The sequence below is a fragment of the Micromys minutus genome (assembly GCF_963924665.1).
Source record: "Micromys minutus genome assembly, chromosome: 31".
Classification (NCBI taxonomy): Eukaryota; Metazoa; Chordata; class Mammalia; order Rodentia; family Muridae; genus Micromys; species Micromys minutus.
The window spans coordinates 179,311-192,176 of NC_137966.1; the positions used below are offsets into that span (position 1 = coordinate 179,311).

Sequence of the window (12,866 nt, forward strand, 5' to 3'; positions counted from 1 at the left end):
CACTGACCTCCTTTGCTTAAGGATCCTCTCAAGGGCTCTGTGAAAACTGTGGTGGGACTTTGGAATTTGGAAGTACTATTTCACATACCATTCTTTTACTGGTGATTTAACCTAGATAGTTGCCATGGCAAAGCCATAACCATAGCCTTTGGTTTTTCTATCAACCTAGGTTTGGTCACTCGACTCCGGTATCCAGTTTGCTCCTGGAGGCAGAAAGCCCCTGTCACAGCAGGGCTAAGATATGGTAGGTAGAAGATGTGGACCTTTTTGCTAAAACTCACATTTCTAAATATCTAGGAAAACTCCTAAGAGGATTTGCTATTAGCCTAACTGTTCTTCAAATGCCAGATGACTTGGAGATGGTAAGAGATGTGATCATATGCATTTATATAAGAAATGTGTGTGTCCAAACACATTTAGTAAGACCAAATCAATGCCCTTTGGCTTCAATGAAGCATTCATTGGCATTACTTTATACAGAACACTCTGCCTAATGGTATTGGAAAATGTCAGAAAACAAGCCCTTAGCTCTGTATTCTATTATACCCTTTGGAACTTTTGTTATAATCTAACTTGTTGAGTCTGTCTTCTATAAGGACTAGAAGCTGTCCACATTGAGAAGTGTTTACATAGAATAAAGTGAAGTTTTTGAGATCTAGGACTTTAACTCAGTGGTAGACCGTTAGTCTAACACAGTCAGGTTCCATGTTCAGTCCCCAGTACCAGAAAAAAAAATAGGGTCTGTACCTATAGGTTCCTATGGCCTACTATGAAGTCTGTCCTCCAAAACAGCTTCTCTTCTTGACTATCTACTAAAACCTAAAAGCATCTTCATTCACATCCCTTGGTTCAAAGCTAAAATGTGCTGTTTGAATAGGAGACTAATCTAATGTTCATATTGTATCCATTGGTGGTTCTCAAACTTCAGTGTGCCTCAACTCTTTCCAAACAGTTATCCAGAAATGCTGGTCCCAGGGCACTCCCTGCTGCTTACCAAAATACTTCCCGAGAGCATGGCCTTGGAGTCCACATTATAAACAAGCCCCCTAGTAGTTTTGACCTAGGTGGGTAGGGAAACACTTGGAGAAAAATACATGAACTCTTTATATCCAGACACCAGCATGTGTGGCACACAGTGGATACTCACATGCTGTTTGCACTTGAGTCTATTCCTCAGCTTGATTGGCATGTGTTTGTACCATGCACCAGGGCAACATAATATATCATTATTCTCCTTAGGAAAGCAAGGCTGCTCTACTAATTGTTGAATCCTAAAGTGTCCTACTGGATGGGATCATAGAGATTATCTGGTCATCCCACTTATTTTGTCAGTAGGAAAACTGAGACTTAGCTCCTTTTGTTTGTTTATTAAACACTTATCAAGAGCCTGCTCTAGGACTAGAAAAATGGCTAGAAAGTTAACAGAGCTTTCTGTTCATCTAGAGGAGCCAAGTTCATTTCCCAGCACCCAAATTCACTTATAACTCCATTCCAGGAGATCCAATGCACTCTTCTGGCCTCTGCCAGTAACTGCATTCATGTGTGTTACATTCACACAGACATATACTATACCCATAAATAAAAATAATTCTTAAAAAGCGGCCAGAAACAGTTTATTTGTGCCTCTGTGCAAGTCCTCTGTGAGCCCACATCTTCAAGCTCCATTCTCATTAAACCCTGTGCAGTGCTGTGAGCATAGAGGACCTCTACACTCATCAATGAACAAGAGAAGAACAAAATTTCTCTGTGCTAATGGGAGTAAAATTATAGGCATGATGTTTGCAAATCTCTGTGTGCTCTAGAGACTGAGGAAGTGCAGTTACAAGTTAGAGACCAGTCTGGGATAGATGGTAAGTAGTCTCAGGAGAAAAAAAAATCATAATAAAACTTTTCAATCAGATGCAGCTAAAAAAAATGTTGGGACCCTGTAATGATCCTCTCGTTTACCTTCTTTATCATACTTAACACCATCGTCCTTTTCTCTCCTCCTCTCTCCTTCTGCATCATGACAACTTCAAAAGCATTTTTGATGCTATTGTTACTACCTACTACAGCCTAAGCCATCTTTGAGTTATAGTGACCATAGGCTAGATAAAACTGTATATGTTCCTGAGACTCATATCTTATTCATTGTCCTCCCTAAAAGCTTTCTCTCTCCCTCTGTCCTAGGGAAGTGGGTGATCCAACCCTCAGAGCTAACTTTCGTGCAGGAGATTGGCAGCGGGCAGTTTGGGCTGGTGCATCTTGGCTACTGGCTCAACAAGGACAAGGTGGCCATCAAAACCATTCAGGAAGGGGCGATGTCAGAAGAAGACTTTATCGAGGAGGCAGAAGTCATGATGTAAGTTAGAGCAGGGGTGTGCAGGCGTGCTGGCAAGAAGGGTCTGGGCTGTGTTTGTAAAATTCCACTTTGATATATTGTCATACCCTAGTAGTAGACTCCTACTGTACAAGGAAAAATCAAAAAGACCCTATTAGGGTTGAGGAGATGGAGATGGCTCTGTTGGTGAAGTGCTTGCTGCACAACCACCAAGATCCAAGTTCAAATTAGAAGAAATCATGTTATTAAAAAAAAGAAGATGAAGAAGAAGCTGGACATGAAGTCATGTACTTAGTACAATAGTGCTGGGGAGATAGAGATAGGCAGGTTCAGACTAGCATATTTGGATAGTTCCAGGCCAGTGAGTTTCTGTCTCAAAAAAAAAAAAAAAAGAAAAAGAAAAAGAAAAAGAAAAGAAAAAGAAGAGAGAAGAGAGGAGAAGAAAGTAACGGAGGGGAGCAGAGGTGAGGAGAGATGAGGGGAAGGGGGGAGGGGAGGAGAGAGGAGAGGGGAAGAGAGGAGCAGAGAGGAGAGGAGAGGAGAAGTGGGAGCTGGAGAAAAAGTGGTTAAGAGCACTTGTAGCTCACAAGTTCAGTTCCAGGAGATTGGCACAGACACACACACATTATACATACATACATGCAGCCATGCAAAGAAAACAGAGCCCTCTAAATCAGCATGAGCAAAGCACATATGAACTCAGAAATGGTGGCAGGCTGCACAGGGCCTGTGTAGGTCTGCAGCAGGTCTTCCACATGTGTGTATTATGGCTTCCACTTTGTGTTTGTACGGAAATTCTGGGTATGCGGACAAGTGGGGTCTCTGACTCTTGTGCCTTCTCTTGGCATATTTACCTTCCTGTTTCTCTTATCCAGCTCCAATGTGTTTGTTTTCGTTTATCTTATTATATTTTATCACTACCCCTTGAAGCCTGTTTGTTTTCTAATGAGAGATAGAAAGGGGGTGGATCCAGATGGGAGGGGAGGTGCAGAGAAATTGGGAGGAGTAGGTGGGGGGAAAACCATAATCAGGATATAATGTGTGAGGGAAAAAAATTTATTCTCAAAAAAAAAAAGATAACAAAATTAAACAGAATGAAGGGTTAATGATTCCTCAGGAATAACACCCATGGTAGACTGGAGGCCTACACAAAGAGAGGGGTCAGGGAGAGAGAGGGAGGAGAGGGAAGGATGGATGGAAGGGGAGGGACAGACAGACAGACAGACTTCAGCATGATATACAACTGCTATATGTCTGGCGCTCTAGTCTTCTCTTCTACCCATCTCTGCTCTGGCCCACACTTGCCTCTGTCCATTTTCATTCATACCAGATGACTCCCTGCTAATTGATTGATTGATGGATTGGGATATGGGACCTTGGCTCCCATAACCCTCTTTAGTTTGGGTCTGAGGTTTGGTTCTCTTCTCAGAACCATGAGCCAGGTGAAGTGACTCTCATCTACCTCAGTGCCATCATATTGTCAACACTTTTGGAAAATTGATTTAGGGTCATCTTATCTTTTGCCTTTTTCTTCCAGGAAACTCTCTCACCCCAAACTGGTGCAGCTCTATGGGGTGTGCCTGGAGCAAGCCCCCATCTGCCTGGTGTTTGAGTTCATGGAGCACGGCTGCCTGTCAGATTACCTTCGCAATCAGCGGGGTCTCTTTGCAGCAGAGACCCTGCTGGGCATGTGCCTGGACGTGTGTGAGGGCATGGCCTACCTAGAAAAAGCGTGTGTCATCCACAGAGACCTGGTATGAGCAAGTGCAGGGGGCCAACACCTACAAGAACAGGACAAAAGAATGCACATTCCCCTGTAATGTAGCTCTACAGAGTTTGAGAGAGCATCATTAAGCAGGAGTCCCACATGACCTTCCCTCTTCTCAGCCTCTTCCTGTTCCACCCACTTCAGGAGATCCCTGACAGGGAAGTGTTTCAAGAGTGCTCAGATCTGAACTACACCCAGCTCTTCCTCTAACTTGTGCCCTCAGAGTTTCAATCCACAGTCTTCCAACGTGGAACATACAACTACTCCTAATTACCTTCTATGTGCCTCAGTTTCCCCCTGTAAAACTGAAGAAGATGGGCAAGGACAGTTTCATTTTGTAAAACATATTGTTTACAAATGTTAAGTGTCTGAAGCAATGGTTTCCTTATGACTTTCTCCTACATGTGCATTGTATGCTTTGATTGTATTCAAACTCTCCCTCACTGTCTTTTGTCCCTGATCTCACTGGCTCCCTTCCTCTTCCTAAACACTTCCACTTCTACCTACATGCTTGCTTGCCTGATTGATTGATTGATTGATGGATTGACTGATTTTTAACCTAGATCTCATGTATGAGGAAAAAAATAACCCATGTTGTTTGTCCTTTAGGGTAGCTATTTCACTTAACCAGATGTTATGCAGTTCTATCCCACTTTCCCCCAAATGCCATCATTTCATTCCTCCTTCTGACTAAATACCCTTCCCCCCATCCCCACCCCCACCCCCATCTATGTCTATACACACCACTTTTTCTTTACTCCTTCTCTCATTGATGGGCACTTGGGCTGAAGCACTGTTTTTCTACCAAAACTGCACCATAACCTGAAAGGCAGCCTGGGAACCTCTTACAGGCAGGATTATGAATATTCATATGAGTCCCCAGGTGAACATGGAAGTACTTTCAGTGTGTGACCCACCCACCAATGCTTCTCTGGTCTCCCAGGACTCTTCCAAGACTACCTAAAGGGATACTGAGAGGGGCCAGGTACTCTCCTTATTTAGGATAACTTTAAGGGGATTGGCTTTCATATTCATTGCTTAGGAGGCACTGCAGGCAGCCCCAGTGTCTACACTGCCTACCCTGTCAGGTTGAATTCCAATGAATTACTAGATGGACAATGCTGGATCTCTCTAATAATTAGAAAATAAACTCCTCTTCCTGATAAAAGGGCATGCACAGTCAGCTAGCTCACTGAATTTCCAGCTTGCTCAGCAGGTTGTTGGTGAAGCTCAACATCTGTAAGGCTCTACAGTGACTTTGTACAGCAACACAGGGAAACAAAGTCACTTCCTCTCCTGGCTCTCCACCCACAGTTTTATTTCTCTTCTGCCTACCTGTCTCTACTCTAGGCTGCCAGAAACTGTTTGGTGGGAGAAAACCAGGTCATCAAGGTGTCAGACTTTGGGATGACAAGGTAATGCAAGGGTGTGGTATCAGCTCCTGTCAGGAGACTCAGCCCTGCACCATTCTGACCTCTTCTTTGCCTCTTCCCAGATTTGTCCTTGACGATCAATATACTAGTTCCACGGGTACCAAATTCCCAGTGAAGTGGGCATCCCCAGAAGTGTTCTCTTTTAGCCGATATAGCAGCAAGTCAGATGTGTGGTCATTTGGTAAGTGTCACCCTGAGCCCACCCCTGTGTGATCTGGAACTGTGGGCCAGTTGTTTCTTCCTCAAATGCAAACAAGTCTACTTTGTTCTGACCCCTATGTGGAAAAAGAACCCACTGAGGGCCTGTGTGAGAACAGCCTGTAATGTTCAAATAGGCTCTTTTTGTTGCATTTATTTCTAGATATCTTTAGAACAGCTAAAAAATTTAAAATAATAGTGGGAAAGGAGACTGTGGTAGCTCCTGTGAGCTGGAAAGCTGGAAAGCTGGAAAGCTGGAGGGTTCCGGAGATTGGAATATGAAGCCTTTGAAAGCAGGACCGTGCTGTGTCCAACTTTCCCGTACTTAATCTTCTGTAAGCTCTTGTTACTCCACAATGGTTTACTGTCTGTTGTACTCCAGTGCCTTTCAGGTGCTGAGGAGCAGGGGGCACAGGGCAGAATAGACTTCTGTCTTCTTGAAGCTAAACTTTTGGGTAGAGGAGACAGATGACTGTCATACAAGATCACAGATAAACGCTGCAGTGGAGTTTGGGTCAGTGAGTGCTGTGACTCAAAGAAAGCAGCATTGGTAGAGAGTATTTAGAGCAGGGGAAGGGTCTGATTTACCTAGTATGCTATAGAAAAGCTTTCTAGAAGTAACTCTTAAACAATTGTCTCCATTCAAATATTCATGAAACTGTGTCCTTGGCAGGGACTAGCAAGTGTGAAAACTCAACTACAACCAGAGAACAAGCAAGAGTTACTGAGTTAGAGCAAGAACAAAGGAAGTTACAGTTGGTGTGAATAAATGAATGAATGAATGAATGATGTTAACATGTGGGAAAGGCTAAATAACTTTCAGAGCTTGACCTCAGTCTAACTAACTTCTGCATGCTAACAATGTGCATGAAAGTGTATTGAATAACTTCTTTGATATGACGGCTGTAAAGATGGCACTTTGGAGAGAAACTGCTTTGGGTTGACCTTGCCATTCCATATGAAAGGTTGGTTAGGGCACAAACTTTATAGGAGATGGTGGTGAATCAAATCTCCCAGGTTAAGAACCAGTGATATGATCTACACTTTAGAGTGCCCATTTTCAGAACTTGTTAATTATGAATCTTTCTGCTCTGTTCCTTAATTCACACCACACACACACACACACACACACACACACACACACACACACACACACACACACCTCCTGGCTTGGCTGTTACCCTGTTAACAAGGTAGAAGTTACAGAATGAACTTGGAGGAAATTATTCTGGTGTCATCCTTGCACAACTGTCCACAACTATAGAGGAAGGCTAGGGCTTCTCTGTGGGTTATAGAGCCAACGACACTGCCAATGCTGGGCCCCACAAAGATGTTTATAGTATGAGCCATACCCACACCTTCACCTGCAGATGCAGAGTTTGGGAAGTCCTAGCATGCCAGCCCAAGTATAGTCTACTGTGTTTTCCAGAAGATTAGTCTAAAATGTATCCTCTCCTGAGATATGTGATTTGAAGAGAGTCCAGGAATGAGGTTGATAAACTGGTGAAGAACAGAAACAGGTAGGCACAACTGGGTATGATGGTGCACATCTTTAAACCAAACACTCAGGAGACAGAGGCAGATCTCTGAGTTCCAGGCCAGCATGGTCTACAGAGAGAGTTCCAGGACAGCCGGGGCTTTTACACAGAGAAACTCTGTCTTGGAGAAAAAGATAGACAGACATAAAGAGACAGACAGATGGAAAGAAAAGAAAAAGACCAACAATAGGATGTGAAAAACAACAGCAACCTGCAAGCTAAGAGCCTCCTGCCTGCCTCAGCCACGTGGGTTTTGTCTTAAGCAAGTCAGTAGCTTCTATAAACTCCATGTCTTAGAAGTTCACATTAAAGCAGCCACTGCCCCACAGCAGCAACAACTCCCTTTCAAAAGATACCTCACTAGAAATCCTGGCACCTTGGGATACTGAACAGTCTTCCTCATAGTCAGAGGAATTTCCAGGTCCTCAGGCACCTCAGAGGAACCTTCAGGTTAGTGATCCCAGGATTAGGTTATTAGGATGAGGTTCAGAAGTCTCCCATTTGAACAGGAGTAGGAAATGACTCTTATTGGATATTTGGGGATCAGACTTTGGGGAGCTCCATCCCCCAGTCCTGTAGTTTTACCCCTTGCAAATCTCTGGTTAGGACACCAGCAATCTCCCTTCCTTTCTGAGAGCCTATGATCTGTCACCAAAAATGGTTTAGACCTTAGATTTGGAATATTTGCATACATGTGTATTATACATATTTACATCTGTGGAGCGGGTAGGAGAGAGAGCAAGAGAGCTTGGAAATGAAACCAAAGTCTAGACATAAACTTATTTGCTTCATATATACCTCAGAACCCCTCCAGAAGGTCTAGTGGCCTTTTCTAGACTCCTCGAGCACATGTACACACAGGGCATTCTCTCTCTCTCTCTCTCTCTCTCTCTCTCTCTCTCTCTCTCTCTCTCTCTCACTCACTCACTCACACACACACACATAAAAAATAAAATATTTTAAAATAGAACAGTCAATCAATCAATGAAAAAAATCAAGGGAAGGCTTGATAAACCTCATGTAAGCCTGATACTGCACTTTTAGAAGTCTAGAGGAGTAGACTTAATACTCACTCCAGGTGCCCTGTTGTTTGTGTGCGTGAGTCTCTTTGGTATGTGTGCACCTTCCATTAGCTGTTGTTCTACTCACTGTTGCTTCTAGGTGTACTGATGTGGGAAGTCTTCAGTGAAGGCAAAATCCCATATGAAAACCGAAGCAATTCAGAGGTCGTGGAAGACATCAGCACTGGATTTCGGTTATACAAGCCCCGCCTGGCCTCCTCTCATGTCTACCAGATCATGAATCATTGCTGGAAAGAGGTCAGTACACAGGAAGATTCCCCCTAGATTATAACACAATTTTATGGCCTCCATCATGAGAGAAAGGACATGACCTATAAGTATGGTGAGCAAGAATGACTATAATAAACAGGCAGGACTTTGTACATGTTTCTGTGTATAATTAAGTTTTCATTATATGTACATATGGAGTACAGTATGATATTTCAGTGTGTGGTTATCAATTTGTACTGCATGTGGAAACAATGTGTGGTTTCTTGGGTTTTAATGTTTATTTCTTTTTTATTGTTGAGTAGTACTCCATTGTATGGACATACCATAGTTTGCTTATTCATGTGCTTACTAAAGGAGCTTTCAGTTTCCAGAAATTATGAGTAAATATGCTATAAGCATTTCCTTAATGTGAATCTATTAAGGTGAATCTATGTATGGGCATAAATTTTCAACTCAGTTGAGTAAATGCCTAGGAGTGGTTGCTGAATCATATGTTAACACTATGTTTAGTTGATTTAAAACACTAAACACTGTCAGGTTGCCTTCCTAAGTCTTTTTTACATTCTTAGCAGTAATGATGGCTTCTGGTGCTTTTGTTTTATTTTGTTTTTATTGTTTTGTTTGTTTGCTTGGTACTGTTGCAGCCTTATCTTTCCTGGAATTCACTATATGGACCAGGCCCTGAACCTACATGCCTGGTCCTGATGCTTTTCATACATACCAGTACTGGTTGTGTTGGACATCACCATTCTGACAGAGGAGGGGGAGAATTATATTTTTTGTTTTCTCAACTGCTATTTCTTTAGTGGCTTACCATGTTGCACATATCTTTATGTTTGTTTGCCATCTGTAATCTTAGTGAAATGCCTGCTCAGATCTTTGCCCACCTTTCAGCTGAGTTTATATTTTCTATCGTTGGCTTTTAAAGGGTTCCTTATTATGATATGTTTTGCAAATGTTTTCTCCAAGACTACAGTTTACCTTTTCATTCTCTTAGTAACATCTTTAGTTTTTTTACTTAAAAAACTACGTATATACATGTTTTGCCTGTACCTGTGTCTGTGTACCATTTGTATTCAGTTCCACAGAGGACAGAAGACGGCTTCAGGACCCCTGGGACTGTTGTTTCAGAAGGTTGTGAGCAGCCCTATGGGTGCTGGGAATCAAACCCTGATCCCAGCAAGTGCTCGTAACTGCTGATCCATCTCCCCAGCCCTTATTAGTATCACTTACATTACATTATTTATTTTTTTCTTGTGTGTGTGTGTGTGTGTGTGTGTGTGTGTGTGTGTGTGTATACAGCCATGAGGGCAGTATACAGTTCTCACCTTCTGCCTGTGGTTTCCAAGGATGGAGCTCAAGTTGTCTGGTTTAGCAAGTTCTTTCACCTTCTGAGCCATCTCACTGTCCCTCTGGACAGGGTCTTTTACTGAACAAAATGAGAGTTTTCCAGTTTTAACAAGTTCAGCATCATTTCCCCCTATACATTTCACTTTTGATGTTGTAGCTAACAACCCATCACAAACAGAAGTAACTCAGATCTTTTATGATATGATCTTATAGAAATTTAATTTTATTATTTTTATTTTCTTTTAAATCTTTGCCCCTTCTCAAAATCATGGCCACTTTTTAATTTAATTGTGATTGTTGTGCACACACACACACACACACACACACACACACAAATATACAAACAAAACCTACTCAGTCAACAATGTGATTTGTCTGATTTGGGGAATGACCACTTGGTCTTAGATAACCACTTAGGGGTTCATCCCTGGGGAAGACTACTTCCCCACTCCCAGTATCTCCTCATTTGCCTGTAGTTCCCAGTACAGGGGTGAGGCCTGGTGAGGATCTTCCCATTCCATGTTTGCATGTCTATTGGTGTCATACTTCTTCAGATCTTTAGGCAGCCATATTATTGGGGGATGATGGTTGAAGCTTCCCTGTCATTTCTAGAAGACACAGTCTCACAACAGATTTCCTGGCCCTCTGGCTCTTACAGTCATACCTTTCTACAATGTTCCTGAGTTTTGGGGACAGAGGTCATGTTACAGATGTGTTAGTTGGGGCTATATACTCATTCCCTATATTTGACCACTTTGGATTTCTATAACAATCTCCATCTGTTGCATATGGATTTTTAAAATTTCTTTCTTTTCTTTTAATGAGGAATGAAAGCTACATTTATCTGTTTACGGGTATATATTTAGAGTACAGTTAGGAATTAAGTTGGTTTATAAAGTGTCATAGATATTCTTTAAGATCTGTGACATCACCATCTCCAGTACCAGACATGATTGTCCTCCCTTTGTGTAAATCTAATAGGAGAGTTGCTGAACACTGCCAGGATGTGAGTGCCTCTACTGCATCTTCAGGGTTATTGTGCCATGCTCAAAGCTATGCGGTCTATAGGCATCATAGTTGGGTGGGGTTGCCCATTGCTTCCCTCTCTTAGAAGATTTCAAAGCACCTTTCAGTACAATGAAAGCTAGACCTAAGGGAGGAGGCTTTCAATTCAGAACCAGCTTGGCTCTTCAAGGTCTTATGTCCAAAGTGTATAGTGTCTTCGGTAATAGGCAGTTGCCTTTAACCTCTGGGAGGCAGCCAAGATCAACAGCAAGTTTATTGTTTGAGGGGGGAGGTTCATGGATTCCTATAACCAGCAACTCTGAAAGGAGTTTCTCCTCCTAATTATATAGGTTTTTGTTAGTCTGTGGTTCTTGACAGGGAGTATTGTCAGCCCAAGTAATATAACTTTACTTAAACCACATATGTATATGCAGACTTATATGTATTGCATATAACTTTAGGTAAATAAATAGTATAATTCCTGATGGCTTTTTCTAGACATCCTTAATGTTGTTTACTGTCACTCTTCCTATTACTGACCTCCCTCTCCCATTCCCAGTCAACACTGCCTTCCCCATTTTGCCCTTGAAACCACTTGTTCTATGGTTTCACCTTTGACCTTTAAATTCATGATAGACTAGGGGTTACTTTTTCTGAGCAGCCTAGGTTTGTTACTTGAACTGCTGGTTCCTGTGTGGGTAGGCAGTTATAGCACTGTTTGTTGTCTCTAACTCCTCTGTCTGCTTGCTATGCTCCTCCGGGCTCTCTCTGGGCCCCATGGTCTGCCCCTCTGATCCATGGTTTATCCTTTCATCAGTGTCACCTTAGGATGAACTTTAGAGTAAGCCCCAAGGTTGGGTGGTATCAGCCTCCCAACTATGTTTTCTTTGTATTCATTGTATTTGTGCTCTGAGATTTCTGTCTCTTCATAGGCATCTCTGGGGCAGCTAGTCAATACCACAATCACATGCTGGGAGGTTTATTGATGTTTGTGTTGCCTCTGTAGATCAAGTTGTGAAGAACTGACAACTCAGCACTGGTGTTGACTTCAAGCATCTCTCATTTAACATAACATTATATTTCCCTTATATACATCCTATAACACAGTGTGAACTTTAAACATAAATGTTCCCCTTTTTGTTCTTTAGTGCTGTTGGGATACATTTTATGCATGGTTTACTTACTTCTTGAAACCATCTTATGAGCTAGATTTCACCTCCTTTTTACTGATGGGAAACTGATGTTCAGAGAGGTTTGGGCCATCTGTCCAGTTTCACACAACGGACAAGTAGTAGAACTGAGATTTAAGCTCAGTGTCACATGTGTAAGGTTCTGGGTTTGATCCCTCTTTAAAAAAGGAGACAAGAATTTTAAATTAGATCATCTGGTCTCAGACTCTCTGTTATGGAGAGTAAGGGCATCTTGCCTCCAATACAGCCTGCAAGAAATCATATTTTGAACTTAATGGGGATGCTGCTGTTAAATTCAGGTCTGCTTTAAACTTAGCTTGAATGCACAGGTATTAGGAACTTACAGAGATCTCTTTGTTACTCTCTAGAAACCAGAAGACCGGCCACCCTTCTCCCAGCTGTTAAGTCAGCTGGCTGAAATTGCAGAATCTGGACTTTAGCAGGGACTCACTGACCAGCCACAGCCATTAATCCTGAGTGAAGGAACAATGTCCTTTTTCCAGAGCATTAAAAGCTGCCGCCAGCCCAGTACTCCCACAGATGTCTGGACCATGGTGCCAGCACCTATGCAGCCATAACTACAGCATCCTAGAAGAAGCTGGAGGGCCAGCCACTGAGCCAATAGCTGGGCCACAACTGGAGCAGTGTCTCTGTGTTCACCCCATCCCAGCCTCTTGTCATATGCTATACTCAAAGCTCCATTGCCTGTTCTCAGGAACATCCTTACCCTTCTTAGCCATTAGGAGAGGCAGATGTAGGCCACACTCTTCTT

At 42.5% G+C, this 12,866-nt stretch overlaps 1 protein-coding gene across 4 annotated transcripts in view; it reads left to right on the plus strand.

Annotated features, from left to right (window-relative positions):
• ITK (IL2 inducible T cell kinase) overlaps window positions 1-12,551 on the plus strand; it is a gene marked incomplete at its 5' end in the record, with an annotated part of 53,977 nt that extends 41,426 nt beyond the window's left edge. For all 4 annotated transcript variants that reach the window (XM_080908082.1, XM_080908083.1, XM_080908084.1 and 1 more), the window contains 7 exons: window positions 170-244; window positions 2,170-2,341; window positions 3,858-4,074; window positions 5,439-5,503; window positions 5,584-5,702; window positions 8,419-8,576; window positions 12,463-12,551. In XM_080908082.1, the coding sequence (XP_080764208.1) occupies window positions 170-244; window positions 2,170-2,341; window positions 3,858-4,074; window positions 5,439-5,503; window positions 5,584-5,702; window positions 8,419-8,576; window positions 12,463-12,534 (878 nt within the window). In that variant the 3' untranslated portion in view covers window positions 12,535-12,551. The remainder of the gene's footprint in view (window positions 1-169; window positions 245-2,169; window positions 2,342-3,857; window positions 4,075-5,438; window positions 5,504-5,583; window positions 5,703-8,418; window positions 8,577-12,462) is intronic.
• Window positions 12,552-12,866: the final 315 nt, after the last annotated feature.